The 15347-nt window shown below is 59.5% G+C and overlaps 1 protein-coding gene across 1 annotated transcript in view; it reads left to right on the forward strand.

The window, feature by feature from the left end:
- Positions 1-15347, forward strand: part of SCN5A (sodium channel, voltage gated, type V alpha subunit) — an 87720-nt gene that overhangs the window by 491 nt on the left and 71882 nt on the right. The window contains 3 exon segments of the mRNA XM_014534938.1: positions 2542-2660; positions 10082-10171; positions 11471-11599. Coding sequence (XP_014390424.1) covers positions 2542-2660; positions 10082-10171; positions 11471-11599 — 338 coding nt within the window.

The following is a 15347-nucleotide window of genomic DNA, read 5'->3' on the forward strand; positions in this document are numbered from 1 at the left end:
CCCACGGCAGTTGGGGACAGGGCCTCCACCACGCTGGACTCTTTGGGGCGGGCTCCTCTGGGCGCTGGGGGAGTGAGTCATCAGTGATCTATATTCCAATCACCTTCCTTTTGGAGTTCCAGAATAAAAGGCCAGACATGTGCAGCCCGGGATTGTTTGGTGTTAGGAGGAAAGAGAGGGCGGCCACAGTGACAGTCTTGCTACCCGGTGGAGTCCCTGCTTGGGGAATTGTCGGGGGTTAGCCTTCACCTGCAGAGCTCTGCACCCCATCCCCGTGGTGTGTGTGAGCTGCAGGCGGGCCCTGAGTCCTGTCCTGAGTTGAGTTTGGGCCCCAGAGCACGGCGTCCCGCTCCTCACTGGGGACGGCGGGCAGCCTGGGAGGACCCGCTGGGCCTTGGCTGGCAGCGGGACCAAGCTGGCCGGTGGGAAGTCTGAGAGGGGTGGGGAGGGGCTTGTCTTGCCGTTGTCCCTCCTCCGTGTAGGGAGAGGAGGTGGCTTTTACCCACTGCACAGGGTGAGTCAGGCTCCCGCCTCGTATAGATTTCTATCCAGAAGGTGAGCTCCCCGTCGGAGTCCTGCCCTGACCTCCCCTCTCAGGACTGAGTGCCCAGCCCTGCACCCGGCCAGACCCCAGGCACACAGGGCTCCTGCAGAAGCCTGGTCCCCAGCCCGGCCACCCTCACTTCACCCTCCCTGCTGGAGGAAAGTGGGTTTGAACTGGGGGGACAACTTTCCCCAGAAGGCAGGGACCGTGGACAGTGGCTGCTCACGGCGCTGCAGTCAGCACAGGGCGGAGGAAGCAGTGAGCGCAGCGGGGACCTGTGTTCCCAGGGCGGGTGCAAGTCCGTGGCCGGTGTAAGCGCCGTGTGTCTGTGTCACCCGGCACCTGACTGTGTGAGATGGCATTTAGGAGACGAAGGGGCTGAGGGTGGGTGTGGTTCCAGACTGTCTCCACGCGTGAATGCTGGTGTGAGTGGGCGAGGGTGAAGGGAAAGCCACATCTGTGTGTGTGCACAGGTGGGCAGGGAGACCTTGAACCTGCCCTGCTTCCCCCGGGTTCACGTGACTCAGGCGGGGTTCCGGTTGGTGGCTGGAGCCACAGTTTGGGTCAGAGTTAGGCTGGGAGTTGGGATTCGTCAGGGTGGGTGGGCTTAGGTCATGGTTGGTCAGAGCTGGAAGTAAGAATTAGGGTGGGGGTAAGACCGCAGCTGGTGGCAAGTCAAGGCTCCCGTGGCAACTCAAAGGGGTGGTTAGGTCGTAGTTCGCTGGGACAGGCAGCGGTCGTGGCATGGGGACCCAACGGCCGGGCTGAGCTGAGCTGAGCTGCGGGGGCTGGTGGCAGCTGGGCCTGGAAGGAGTCAGGGACACTCTCTTCTGTCCCTGTGACCGGGAATACTTGAACCGAGGCCCAGGTATGATTCTGGTCTCTAACCTCTGTCTCTCCTTTCTGACCCCGGCCACACTGCCCGCAACCCACAGGGCAAGGCGGGCACCACAGCAGCACGTTTGGTCCTGGGATATCTGGTCAACTCGTCCCCCTACCCAGATTAAACAGAGCCTTGTCTCAGCAGCAACGGCAGCCTTAGAGAAGCGAGAGCCCAGCGCCGTGCCGCCTCAGCCGTGCCACCGTACAGCTGGGCAGGGGCATGGCCGCTGTCCTTGGGGGCCGGCCCAAACACCCACTCGATGCGCCTGAGGCTCGGCCACGATGCTCATGCCCCATCGTGCTGTGTAGACAGTGTCTTCTAGAAGCTTGGGGAAGGGTCTACCTTGGGCTGCTCACAATCCCTCCAGGGGAGACACTGTGTCACGGGATGGGGCTGACACCGTACAGCTGGGCAGGGGCGTGGCCGCTGTCCTCGGGGGCCGGCCCAAACACCCACTCGATGCGCCTGAGGCTCGGCCACGATGCTCATGCCCCATCGTGCTGTGTAGACAGTGTCTTCTAGAAGCTTGGGGAAGGGTCTACCTTGGGCTGCTCACAATCCCTCCAGGGGAGACACTGTGTCACGGGATGGGGCTGACATCTGTCCTGGGCTCCGGGAGACAGGGTCACGGGAAGGGAGACAGGGTCACGGGAACGCTGCTCTCTGCCCTTTCCCCACTCTGGTCTTCACCCCTCAGGCTTCACTCCCCCGTGGTCCAGTGCGGAGGCCACACCAGGCAGGGAGGGGTCCAAGGGAGAAGGAGAAGGAGGGAGCGTCCGCTGGGCCCCGGCCGCTGCTGTGACTGCAGCTCAGCCAGGATCAGGAGAGCCCTTCTTGTTGGGATGGTCATTTTGAACGTAAAGGAAATCCCACCCACCCTTGACATTCTCCTAAACTTGACCTCACCCCCTCCCAGCCATGGTGACCCCGTGAGAGTCCAATGACCTTCAGAATATGCTGCTCCCCGATCCCTCACCCCTCCCTCAGGCCCTCTCTTCTTGCCACCCCACCCCTTAGCCAGGGCTCTAGGGTTTAAGCCAATACTGCCCCCCAAACCTGTCTCCACAAGGGCCGAGGGGCTGCCACCCGACCTAAAGCAGCTCTCTGTCCACAGACCTTCATCGTGCTGAATAAAGGCAAGACCATCTTCCGGTTCAGTGCCACCAACGCCTTGTACGTCCTCAGCCCCTTCCACCCCATCCGGAGAGTGGCCGTGAAGATCCTGGTTCATTCATATCCTTTGCGGGCAGTGCCTGCTCGGTGTGCCCTCTGGGCCCCATGTGGCGGGTGGACAGGGCAGGGCCAGGTCCTCAAACAAGCAGCCCGATCATCCGCCGGGAGGAGCCGGTTGGAAATGTAGAGTCTCCGACCCCAGCCCAGACCTGCCAGCCAGCACCTGCATTGCAACAAGGTCCCAGTGGAGTCCTGGGCCCGTGGAAGTTTGGGGAACCCTTCTCTGATTTTTCAGGGGAGAAATGTCCTAGGAGCTAAGCTACTGAGCGTGCCAGAAGGAATGAGGCCTGTCGGTGTCCCCTGGCTCTGGTACTGTCCCCAGGTATCCCCTCCCACTGCACCTCCCCACCCACTCGCAGGAACCTCCAGCAGGTCCCCCCGGCTCAGCCAAGGAGAAACCACTGCCCAAGAGAGAGGCGTCTGGCTCCTCGGCACATGGGCATCTTCCGAGGGGGGGGGGGGCAGCGCTTGCTTTTTGATTAGGTGTTGACACAATGTTTGCAGTTTCGGAGTATCTCAAAGAGCTCGGGTTAGCGTTCAGTAATATATATAAACCACAGCCTAAAAAAGCCGCGGCCGCCCAGGAGAGCTGTGGAGTATGGGGGACATGTACTGGTCTTGGACCACCCATGGGACGGGGTGCCAGCATCCAGGCACGGCTGTTCTCCCCACTTCAGAAGAGGGGCCCCACAGACAGCCCTCCGAGAGGGCAGAGCTGGCTGCAGAGTCCTGGGCATCCATGCTGCTGGGCTCAGCCGTGTGATTAGTTGTGGGTGTGGTGGGCTGGCCGGATGGAGCCCCCGAAGGTCCCTCTTAGTTCCCCACTCTGGAGGGCCAAAGGCAGAGACCTCACCCGTGAACCTCTGGGCGGGCAAGAGGCTCACGAAGACAGCTGCCCAGTGAGGGACGAAGTAACCAAGACCGTTGCTGACAGCTCAGGGGTTTTCCTGTCTGGGCTGGGCTGAGGATGGCTCCCCCGGGGCCCCATGCCGATCCTCACCCCAGGGGTTAACAGGAGGGGCTCAGTGCTGCCTCCGTTCTCTGCATGCAGGCCCTCTCGCTCCCCTCCTCTGCTCGCGCCTGCCTTTCTCAGGAGGTGGCTGAGACACGTGTAAGGCCAGGGAAGTCCCACACTTAACGCTGTGGCAGCGGCATCAGCTGGGTGGGCAGACACGTCCGTGGAGAGGGGCCGTATTCAGGGGCAGCCTGCCATGCACAGCTACATCTTACTTGGTGAGGCGAGAGTGGTTCTAGGTTTAATTGTGGGCCCTTCTGCCACTGGTCCCAAGCGCCCTGTAGATGCCCGGGACTTTGCTGGGCACCCTGAGGGTATTAAGCTGAATAAGACCCTGTCCTTGCCCCCCTGGGGAATGTTATAGTCCCCTGAGAGGGATGAGACAGCTACAGGAATAGCTGTCATTCCTGCAGGTGTGTGGGCACAGCCTGGCGAGAACAGTGGGGCGGGCAGCGGAGAGGAGAGACCAGCCGCCTGTCTTGCTCTGAGCCTGACTACGGCCTCACTGTGAGGGCGTGGCCTCCCTGGCACCTGCTCGGGCTCCCCCCTGGGGTTTCTCCTCCTGGTATCTAACCAACCCAGCACTGCCTGGCAGCGGCAGCAGGCCCCAGAGATGCGGCAGCAGCCCCAGGGCCCCTGCACAGCCCCGGGTGGGGGTGGGGCCGATGAGGCCAGGGAGGAGGTGGGCCGGGGAAGCTGTGGGGACACTGGAGGTCCCAGCCTAGCCAGAGGGTCCATGGAACAGTGATTCTGAGGCTGGGAGGTCCTGGTACCACCCAGCAAGACTAGCCCTGAGGGGTCTGAGCCAGCCCGTATCTCCCAGGACAGCTGCCCCAGGGAAGTGGCTCAGCATGAGAGAGAAGCCCTGTGCTGGGCTCCTAAGCGGCTGCCTTGGCACTCCACTGCCTGGGGATGGGTGGGGGACCATGGCAGGCCCTCAACAGCGCCCCTTAGTGGGCTCAGGGGGCACTGGCAATGAGGAAGGGGCCTAGATCTGTGAGGTTTGGGAGCAGCTCCGTGCCCTGAGCCTTGCCATGTAGAGTGAGGTCCACCCACCAGTGGCATCAGCATCACGGGGATCTTGTAGGAACTGCCAGATCTCAGGCCCAACTTGCAAACGTTTTAGCGGGTCCCAAGGATTCCTGAACGTACTGTCCTAGGGCAGTTGTTTCCAAAAGTCAGTCTGTGAGGGCCACCTCAGCCTCACCTGGCACACCCAGCCCTTTGCAGACCTCAGTCACCTGTGCGAGGCCTAGGGCTCCACAGCTTTTCCATGCATTTAAAAAAAATAAAGGTATAATTCAGGTACCATAAAAGTCACCACCCCAAGCAGAAACCCCCTGCCCATGAGCAGTCACTGTGCATTTCTAAGGCTCACAGATGTCATGTTTTGAACTAGGAACTTTCTCTCTGCTTACATTTTGTATTGTGTTAGAAGACATCTAAGATGTACCTTCTTGCCCATTTTCAAGTGTACAGTACACTGATGTCACCTTCACGCACGTTGCTGTGCAACAAATCTCTAGAACTTTTTCATCTTGTGAAAGGGAAATGCTATACCCGGAGCTGGTGGCTTACATCTTTACTATCCATTCAAACGCCTAAGTCCTCACTGTGCAGAGGTCTGTGCCAGGCCCTTTGGAAAGGGCAGGAGGGGCAAAGACAGGCTGAGGAGGGGGCGGGAACGCAGCCCCTGCTCACTGGCAACAACCCAGGCGCTCCCAGTGCCGTGCTCGCGAGTGCACGCTGATTCAGCTCAGCTGTGCCCTGTGCGCCACGCTGGCAGTGCATGCTGGGAAGGCGCCTCAAAGGTAAATATGGGCATGTTGAATTATGGCTCCCTATGTGCTTCTGCTAAAATGCTGCAAGATGTGCTCCTGCCGGGATTAAATAAAAGGAACTGACTGAACTCCCAATCCCGCCGCAGTCACATTGAGAGGCCTCATGTTCACACCAAGAGGCATTCGCCTGCCTGGGTGCCCAGGATCTGTTCACAGAGCCTCCCACGTCTCTAGCAGATTCAAATGGGCAATCAAACCGCATGTTTGTGTGTGTGTGTGTGTGTGTGTGTGTGTGTGTGTTCGCTTCATAGCACAAATCTATGAAAACACCCGCTCCGTTCCTTCCCTTCCCTTGGGGAGTTGACTCCTTGGGAGGCGGTCCTCGCTGGCTTTTTAACCAGGAGGTCGGGCGTGGGTGTTTGGGGACAATGACACGACAGGATGGGAGATGTTCCGCTGGGCTCAGGCCTGGAGAGCTGGCCTGTGCTTCTGCCCACACACCGGACCAGCTCAGTCATCGGCCCGAAAGAACCAGGCAGTGCAAACAGGTGTGGCCTGGCCAGGAGTGCACCTGACTCATCTCTCTGGTGCTGGCTCCGGGCTGGGCTCCATGGGGGACCTGGGGATGCTTTGGGCAAAGCCCGATGGACTTGAGGCTCAGTCTGGGTGGGAAGTGGTCACACACACACACACACACACACACACACACACACACACGGCGGAGAGCAGTGGAAGTGGCGTCCTCAAGGCCAGGAGAGACAGCAGGGTTTTCAGCATCAAGTGGCAGAGACTAGAGTCTGCTACGCCCGGACAGGCAGCCCATCACTTCTCTCTGTGGGGCCCAGACTGGCTGCAGGACTTGGGGGGTGGGGGGGTGCTGTCTCCTCTCGATCTTCCTGAGTCTGGCTGTTAGAGTCCAGCTCCCCTCTGTCCGTGTCCAGGCAAGTCCTCTGGGCCAAGGCAGCCTGTCCACCCTGCTGCTCCCTGCCAAGGGCCTTCTCCACTCGAGTGAGAGCTGTGAGCGGCTCCCCCACAGCCAGGAGCGGCTTGGCTCCACGGAGGGGGGTCTCCGCCTCCTCAGCCCACCCCGTTTTGCCACGACCGCTGGGCTGACTGATGGATAGAGGAAGCCTAGCCAGCTTCCGGGGCCTGTCTGAACACCTCCTCCAGGAAGCCCAGCTGGAGGCAGGGCTGGTTTCTTATAACAGCCTATCTCAGAGCAGCCCCGTGAGTCCAGGGCCTCCCTGTCTCCCACACAGGGCCGGCTCAGGTGGCAGTTCTTAAAAATGGCAAATAAGTTCACTCCTCCTGCATGGCAGTCTGCTTACACTTTTTAAAAATATATACATATATATATATGTTTGTGTGTGTGTATATATATATATATAGCATGGCAGTCTGCTTACACTTTAAAAAAATATATATATACATATATATATGTGTATGTATATATGTATATATGTTGTTATTGTTGAGAGAGAGAGAGAGACATTGATCAGCTGCCTCCTGCACGGCCCCTACTGGGGATGGAGCCCACAACCCAGGCATGTGCCCTGACTGGGAATCGAACCAGTGACCTCTTGGTGCGGGATGACACTCAGCTCTTGAGCCACACCGGCCGAGCTGCTTACTCTCAGGTGTGAGCCCTGCGTGTGTTTGGTTTTCATGCTGCTCTGTGGGTGGCAAAGGGCCAGGGTGGGATCGCATTCCCCCTTGCTGGGTGAGGAGGCTACAGTCTGGAGGCAGGTGTGGCCCAGTTGACTTTTGTTGTCATTGTGCAGGGGCTCCGGTGTGGGCCAGCTGTGGCTGAGCTGGGCTCTGCCGTGGGCCAGCTGTGTACCTACAGTCATTTTCTGCGGCTGCTGTAGCAAATCACTGCGAGCCTAGCAGCTTAAAGCAACACGAAACTATCCCCTTGCAGTTCCTGGAGTCAGAAATCCCAAAAGTTCTCCCGGGCTAAAATCAAGACATCGGCAGGGCTACCCCTGTGTGGAGGCTCTGGGGAGAATGCCTTCTAGGCTTTTCCAGTCTGTAGCGGCTGCGTGAATTCCTGGCTCTCGGTCCATTTCATCTTTCAGCCCGTGACAGCTGGTGGAGTCTTTCTCACACGCATCCCTCTGAGGCTGGCTCCCTGCCTCCCCCCTCATCCCCACTCACTTGTAAGGACCCTGTGATGACCCTGGGCCCACCCAGAAAACCCAGGACAATCTCTACATCTTAGGATCCTTAGTTTAATCACATCTGCAAAGTCCCTTTGCCACATCAATGAACAATCACCGTTTCTGGGGATCAGAGTCTGGTTGTCTTCAGGGGGCTGTTGTTCTACCTGCTACAGTATCCTTCACCTGCACCTCTTTGTGCCTTGGTCTCCTCTGTCTGTGAAGTATCTCCTCATGGGTTGTTGGGAGGATCGAATTAGTTCATGGATTCAGGGAGCAGAGCCTGGCACCCGGCTCCACAAGTGCTTGCTCTTAGCATCATTTCAGACGGCAGGGCTCATCTGGGATCCTCATAGAGGGCTTAGCAGCCTGTGGGGTGAGTAAAGGCTGGTCAAGGGGCTTGTTAACTGTCTGCCCGATGAGGAAAGACTCGGCATGGAGCCCAGGTGTGGGGCGTGTGTGTGTGTGTGTGTGTGTGTGTGTGTGTGTGTGTGTGTCTGAGAGAGAGAGAGGGGGAGAGAGAGAGAGAACACTGAGATGGGAATCTGATCCTGCCTTTGAAAGCTGGAGAGGGAGGTGGGCCTGACACAGAGATTGTCACACAGGCAGGTGGATGCAGACACCAAGCTAGGGGTAAGGGGGGACCTCAGCGCCTGGGGGGAGGGTTGTTCCCTGCCAGGGAGGAATGCAGGCTCCCTGGGGGCTGTGGCTTTGGAGCTGAGCAGCTGTGGTTTGATTAAGGGGGCTCCAAAGCCTGACCCCTCTCATCCCAGATAAGAACCTGGAGAGTTTATTGTAACTGGGGGCTGGGTTCGGCAGGCGATTGCCGGTTCCCTAGTCTCTCTAGGACAGTGGTTCTCAACCTTCCTGATGCCGCGACCCTTTAATACAGTTCCTCATGTTGGGGTGACCCCCAACCATAAAATTATTTTCGTTGCTACTTCATAACTGTAATTTTGCTACTGTTATGAATCGCAATGCAAATATCTGATATGCAGGATGTATTTTCATTGTTACACATTGAACATCATTAAAGCATAGTGATTAATCACAAAAACAATATGTAATTATATATGTGTTTTCCGATGGTCTTAGGCGACCCCTGTGAAAGGGTCGTTCGACCCCCAAAGGGGTCGCGACCCACAGGTTGAGAACCGCTGCTCTAGGAGGACTGGGGGTGTGGAGAGCTCCCACCTGGATTCCTTGAGAGGCCTCACTTCTGCCCCCAGCCGGGGCAGCCCCTCCACTCACAAGTCAGCTCCCAGCTCGGCCCGATCTCCAGTCTGACTGCATTGGTCTCCCCATCTGCCAAGGCCGGGTCGGCCGTGGAAGAGGTGGAGCTGTGGTAGGAGGAAGGAGGCAGGCCCCTGGAGCTCAATTACTGCAGCTCCGGGCAGCCTGTGGGAATGAGGGGCTGAGGCTGGGGCAGCATGGGGAGCCTGGGGCAGCCACAGGGAGGAGGAGGCCCAGCCTCTCCTCTCTGGCTGGGGAGGGGATTTGTGAGGGCAGCAGAGTATTCCTGGTCCAGGCCAGGGCTCTTGGGGGTGCCCCAGCCCACGGGGGGCCCAGGGTCTGCCCCTTGCTTCTCTGTAGGTCTTGCAGGGGTGAGGGAGGCCGTGGAGATCAGTCCAGCCTGAAGCAGCAGCTGGGACTTAACAGCCAAAGAGTCCGGGCCAGACCAGGCCTGAGGCAGTTCAGTTCAAGGCCAAGGGCCCGGAAGGATGCCCAGGACAGTTCGAGCATTTGAAGGGCTCCCCTCTGGCTGGGGACATTGACAGTCGGAGAGCAACCACATGCTAAGGTGCTCCTGCTGGGGGGGGGGGGTGGAGGGGCGGGGCACGTCTTAGAGGAGGAGAAGGTGTGTATGAGGTGGGAGAGAGGACAATAGTGAAGAGATGAGCAAAGGCAGGAAGCAGCTGGGTACGCTGCCCCCTGCCTCCCGGGGCCAGTGTGTCCCAACAAGGTACAGAAGCTGTGTCAGCAGGACACTTCTACGGAGAAGTCCTAGGCCACAGGTCAGCCTGGGCTGCTCCTACAGAAGTGGGGGGTGGGGGGGCTGGGGGAGGACTCGGACCCTGCACCATGGCCTTCCTCTCCGACAGTGGCCTCTGAGGAGGTTTACAAATGCCACCTCCCTCCAAAGAGGCTGTAAAAACCTCTGAGGTCTGGGCGTGCCCTTCCCCCCTTGCCTCCAGATGGGCCCTTCAGGGGACCTGCTAAAGGTGCAGGTTCGTGTGTCTGGTCCCTCTCAGGGGCTGCAGTGCCAGGGAGAGGACAGAGACCAGCCTGACTGGGGAGGTTGGTAAGGACTGGACACAGCTCCAATGTGTCTTCTTGGAGCCTCTGTCTCATGGTTGTGGCAGCTCTGGCCTGGGAGTGACGACCCCCGGGCCAGGCCCCTCTGGCCCTGGTGTCCTGGCTGACCCCCGCCACCCCCTGGCGTGGTTTTCCTTGACCCCTGGCCACGCTCTTCAGCATGCTCATCATGTGCACCATCCTGACCAACTGCGTGTTCATGGCCCAGCACGACCCTCCACCCTGGACCAAGTATGTCGAGTGAGTATCTTCAGGGCCTCTCCGGCTGGGCCCTCCCTCCCTTCCTTCCCCTTCTATTCTATGGCCCCACCAGTCACCCCTGAAGAGGGCTGGGCCCAGGCTCAGGGATGCACCCACCTGGGGGGTTCTTGGCCCAGCCCCCACCCTCTTTTGCTGCTTCCCCTCCTGCCGGCTTCCTGCTCTGAGTTGTGCCCTCAGGGGAGGTAGGGGTTCCTCCCAACGAGGCCTGAGGACATGGGAGAAGGCTCTCAAACAACAACAGCAACAACAACAACAATAATAACTGATTGAGCACTTAGCGCATGGCAGACGCAGCCATCGAACAGTAAACATCATCATCTCCTTGAACCCTCACGGTGACCCAGGAGGGTAGGCGGACATCCTATTTGACAGATGAGGAGACAGAGGAGAGTAGTGCCTTGCCCGATACCATGCCACTAGGAGGTGTGGCCGCCCGGAAGAGGCGCAGGGCTCTCCCCACTTCAACACCACACTCTGCCGCCTTTTCCCTCCGAGTCCTGCCTCTGTCACCATGTGCACCGTTTAGAAAACTGCTTCTGCTCCGTCCTTCCCCGATGACAGCCTTACCTGCGGGTGCTGAGCAGACCTGAGAGGCTCCTGGTGCATCTGGCTCCTGTTTTCAGGAGATGGAAGCAGCTTGCGGGTGGCGGTCCCTGTTCACACGGGACCCCTCAGTGCTGCCCCCTCCCCGGGGCCTGCATCCAGCTGCTGGGACCTGGGAGGCACAGGGGGTGGCCCTCTCCCATTCCTCGGGGCCACAGCCCCCGCATCCAGGCAGAGAGAACAGTCCCTACCCATCCTCAGGTGTTAGAATAGAACCCCCTTTCCAAGGTCACGATAGACATCTGTAGCCACCTGCCCTGTAGGCGGTTGAGCGCGGACCATGCTCTCTCTCCTCACTAGCTGCTGGGGACCCACAAATAAGGTGAGGGGCTGTGACTTGGGTGTCCTTACTGTCCCACGGGGCAGACCCAGTGGCCACCATAAGCCTGTGCCCATGGACTCCCAGGCCTGGGGTAAGGAGGTCGGTGGAGGGTCCTCTGACATCAAGACAACCAAGAGGAGATGGAGGCACAGGGGGCACGTGGCAGGCACTCTGTGTGAGTAGCCACATGGGAAGGTGGATTGTTAGCTGGAGGTTGGAGACAAAGCTCAGCCCACACCCCCAGCCCAGCCTGGGGGCCCTGAGAGGGGGCAGCGCAGGACTCACGCCACCTGTGGAGCCGGGGAGCCTGGCAACAGGCTTCGCCTCCCTGAGAGACCCGTCTCTCCTCCCAGGTACACCTTCACTGCCATTTACACCTTTGAGTCTCTGGTCAAGATACTGGCCCGAGGCTTCTGCCTGCATGCGTTCACCTTCCTTCGGGACCCGTGGAACTGGCTGGACTTCAGCGTGATTATCATGGCGTGAGTACCTCGCTCCCCTTCTGCGTTGTGCGGTGCTGCGCCAGGCCACCCTGAGGGGCAAGTGCATCTCGCTGCACCCCGCCCTCCCGGCCTCCCTACTGCCGTCCACACTGTGGCTCTGCATGGGGCCGTCTAACAGCCCACCTTCCTGCCATGGCAGGGGGAAGTCAGGAGGGAGCCCTCGGCTCATCCTGGTGGGATAGCCGGGCCCAGAGTAGCTCAGGCCACGGTGGTCAGATCCACTGCCTGTCTGTAGCCTCATGGCAGCCCTGTGCTCATGGGTCACCGTTAACATTCTGGTTGAGCACCCTCTGCCCTATCCACCAAGGGAACCCAGTGTTACAGCCTGAAATGCCCCAACCACGGTGAACAGTGACTGTGAATGAAACCACAGTAAAGAGAGAGAAGGAGCCTGGGGAAGTGGCCGGGCATCCCCAGGAACTCACGCCACGCCCACCAGCATGTCTGCTCTGCCCAGTCGTAGACTCCACATCCGGCTCATTTTAAGGCACCTGGTCCCTGACATGGCCCACTGGGTCCTCCCACCAGCCAGAGAGGTGGGCTGGATGGAGATTCCCTACCCTATGTTACAAATGAGAAAACTAGTGCCAAGGAGCTCACCAGGAAGTGAACGCGACCCCTGGCCTGCTGCCGCACAGGCTCAGGCCCCGCCTCCTCGCCTGGGAGGACACCCTGGCTGAAGGGCTGGGTTGAAGCCTGTCACTCGGTGTCCCAGGCATCAGTGTCCCAGGCATCGGGTGCTGGGTTCTGGTGGAGACAACCCATCAGGGCGGGCCTCCCAAGCAGGAGCTGGGGTCAGGGGCTCAGTGTAGACTTAGAGTAGTAGACCGATGCTGGGCAGAGCTGAGCGAGCGGGAGAAAGAGTAGTGGGGCAGGAGGACCCAGAGTGGTGGGGCTGGGGGCAGGCTCCTCCCAGGCCACAGTAAGAGCCAAGTGCAATGGGAGCCAAAGACCGCTCTGGCTGCTGTGTGGACAGGAGACGGAGGGGAAGGGTGGAAGCAACAGAGCAGTCGGGAGGCTATTTTAGTAGCCCGGAGAGGCAGGTGGGGTGGACCAGGGTCCAGGTGGAGAAGGTGAGTGTCATGGTCAGATTCTGGATATACAGTGAAGATAGGGCTGACCGGAGAGCCCAGGGCCGTCCTTGGCTGGAGCCGCTGGGTGAATGGTGTTACCACTTGTTGAAATGGAGAATGGAGGGAGGAGCTGGCAGAGGGAGGCAGGGAGTCCAAGGGCCAGTTTGGAATGTATTAAGTTTGACAACATCCAGGGCGAGATATGGAGTCAGCAGCTGGAGGTTCCAACCTGGAGCTTGGGCTAGAGGTCCGAGCTGGAGACGTACGTTCAGAAGCCATTGGGGTGCAGAGGGTGTTTAAAGCCAGGAGACCAGCTGAGCTCATCCAGGAGGGCATGTAGGCGGAGCAGGGAAGCCGCCTGGGGGCTGGACCGAGGGACGCTCCACATTTGCATCCAGGCAGAGAGAACAGTCCCTACCCATCCTCAGGTGTTAGAATAGAACCCCCTTTCCAAGGTCACGATAGACATCTGTAGCCACCTGCCCTGTAGGCGGTTGAGCGCGGACCATGCTCTCTCTCCTCACTAGCTGCTGGGGACCCACAAATAAGGTGAGGGGCTGTGACTTGGGTGTCCTTACTGTCCCACGGGGCAGACCCAGTGGCCACCATAAGCCTGTGCCCATGGACTCCCAGGCCTGGGGTAAGGAGGTCGGTGGAGGGTCCTCTGACATCAAGACAACCAAGAGGAGATGGAGGCACAGGGGGCACGTGGCAGGCACTCTGTGTGAGTAGCCACATGGGAAGGTGGATTGTTAGCTGGAGGTTGGAGACAAAGCTCAGCCCACACCGCCAGCCCAGCCTGGGGGCCCTGAGAGGGGGCCGCGCAGGACTCACGCCACCTGGGGAGCCGGGGAGCCTGGCCGCAGGCTTCGCCTCCCTGAGAGACCCGTCTCTCCTCCCAGGTACACCTTCACTGCCATTTACACCTTTGAGTCTCTGGTCAAGATACTGGCCCGAGGCTTCTGCCTGCATGCGTTCACCTTCCTTCGGGACCCGTGGAACTGGCTGGACTTCAGCGTGATTATCATGGCGTAAGTACCTCGCTCCCCCTCTGCGTTGTGCGGTGCCGCGCCGGGCCACCCCGAGGGGCGAGTGCATCTCGCTGCACCCCGCCCTCCCGGCCTCCCTACTGCCGTCCACATTGTGGCTCTGCATGGAGCCGTATAATAGCCCACCTTCCTGCCATGGCAGGGGAAGTCAGGATGGAGCCCTCGGCTCATCCTGGTGGGATAGCCGGGCCCAGAGTAGCTCAGGCCACGGTGGTCAGATCCACTGCCTGTCTGTAGCCTCATGGCAGCCCTGTGCTCATGGGTCACCGTTAACATTCTGGTTGAGCACCCTCTGGCCTATCCACCAAGGGAACCCAGTGTTACAGCCTGAAATGCCCCAACCACGGTGAACAGTGACTGTGAATGAAACCACAGTAAAGAGAGAGAAGGAGCCTGGGGAAGTGGCCGGGCATCCCCAGGAACTCACGCCACGCCCACCAGCATGTCTGCTCTGCCCAGTCGTAGACTCCACATCCGGCTCATTTTAAGGCACCTGGTCCCTGACATGGCCCACTGGGTCCTCCCAGAGAGGTGGGCTGGATGGAGATTCCCTACCCTATGTTACAAATGAGAAAACTAGTGCCAAGGAGCTCACCAGGAAGTGAACGCGACCCCTGGCCTGCTGCCGCACAGGCTCAGGCCCCGCCTCCTCGCCTGGGAGGACACCCTGGCTGAAGGGCTGGGTTGAAGCCTGTCACTCGGTGTCCCAGGCATCAGTGTCCCAGGCATCGGGTGCTGGGTTCTGGTGGAGACAACCCATCAGGGCGGGCCTCCCAAGCAGGAGCTGGGGTCAGGGGCTCAGTGTAGACTTAGAGTAGTAGACCGATGCTGGGCAGAGCTGAGCGAGCGGGAGAAAGAGTAGTGGGGCAGGAGGACCCAGAGTGGTGGGGCTGGGGGCAGGCTCCTCCCAGGCCACAGTAAGAGCCAAGTGCAATGGGAGCCAAAGACCGCTCTGGCTGCTGTGTGGACAGGAGACGGAGGGGAAGGGTGGAAGCAACAGAGCAGTCGGGAGGCTATTTTAGTAGCCCGGAGAGGCAGGTGGGGTGGACCAGGGTCCAGGTGGAGAAGGTGAGTGTCATGGTCAGATTCTGGATATACAGTGAAGATAGGGCTGACCGGAGAGCCCAGGGCCGTCCTTGGCTGGAGCCGCTGGGTGAATGGTGTTACCACTTGTTGAAATGGAGAATGGAGGGAGGAGCTGGCAGAGGGAGGCAGGGAGTCCAAGGGCCAGTTTGGAATGTATTAAGTTTGACAACATCCAGGGCGAGATATGGAGTCAGCAGCTGGAGGTTCCAACCTGGAGCTTGGGCTAGAGGTCCGAGCTGGAGACGTACGTTCAGAAGCCATTGGGGTGCAGAGGGTGTTTAAAGCCAGGAGACCAGCTGAGCTCATCCAGGAGGGCATGTAGGCGGAGCAGGGAAGCCGCCTGGGGGCTGGACCGAGGGACGCTCCACATTTACTAGAGGTCCCTGGAGACGTACGTTCAGAAGCCATTGGGGTGCAGAGGGTGTTTAAAGCCAGGAGACCAGCTGAGCTCATCCAGGAGGGCGGCAAGGCGGAGCAGGGAAGCCGCCTGGGGGCTGGACCGAGGGACGCTCCACATTT

This window comes from Myotis brandtii, unplaced genomic scaffold, assembly GCF_000412655.1.
Source record: "Myotis brandtii unplaced genomic scaffold, ASM41265v1 scaffold134, whole genome shotgun sequence".
Lineage (NCBI taxonomy): Eukaryota > Metazoa > Chordata > Mammalia > Chiroptera > Vespertilionidae > Myotis > Myotis brandtii.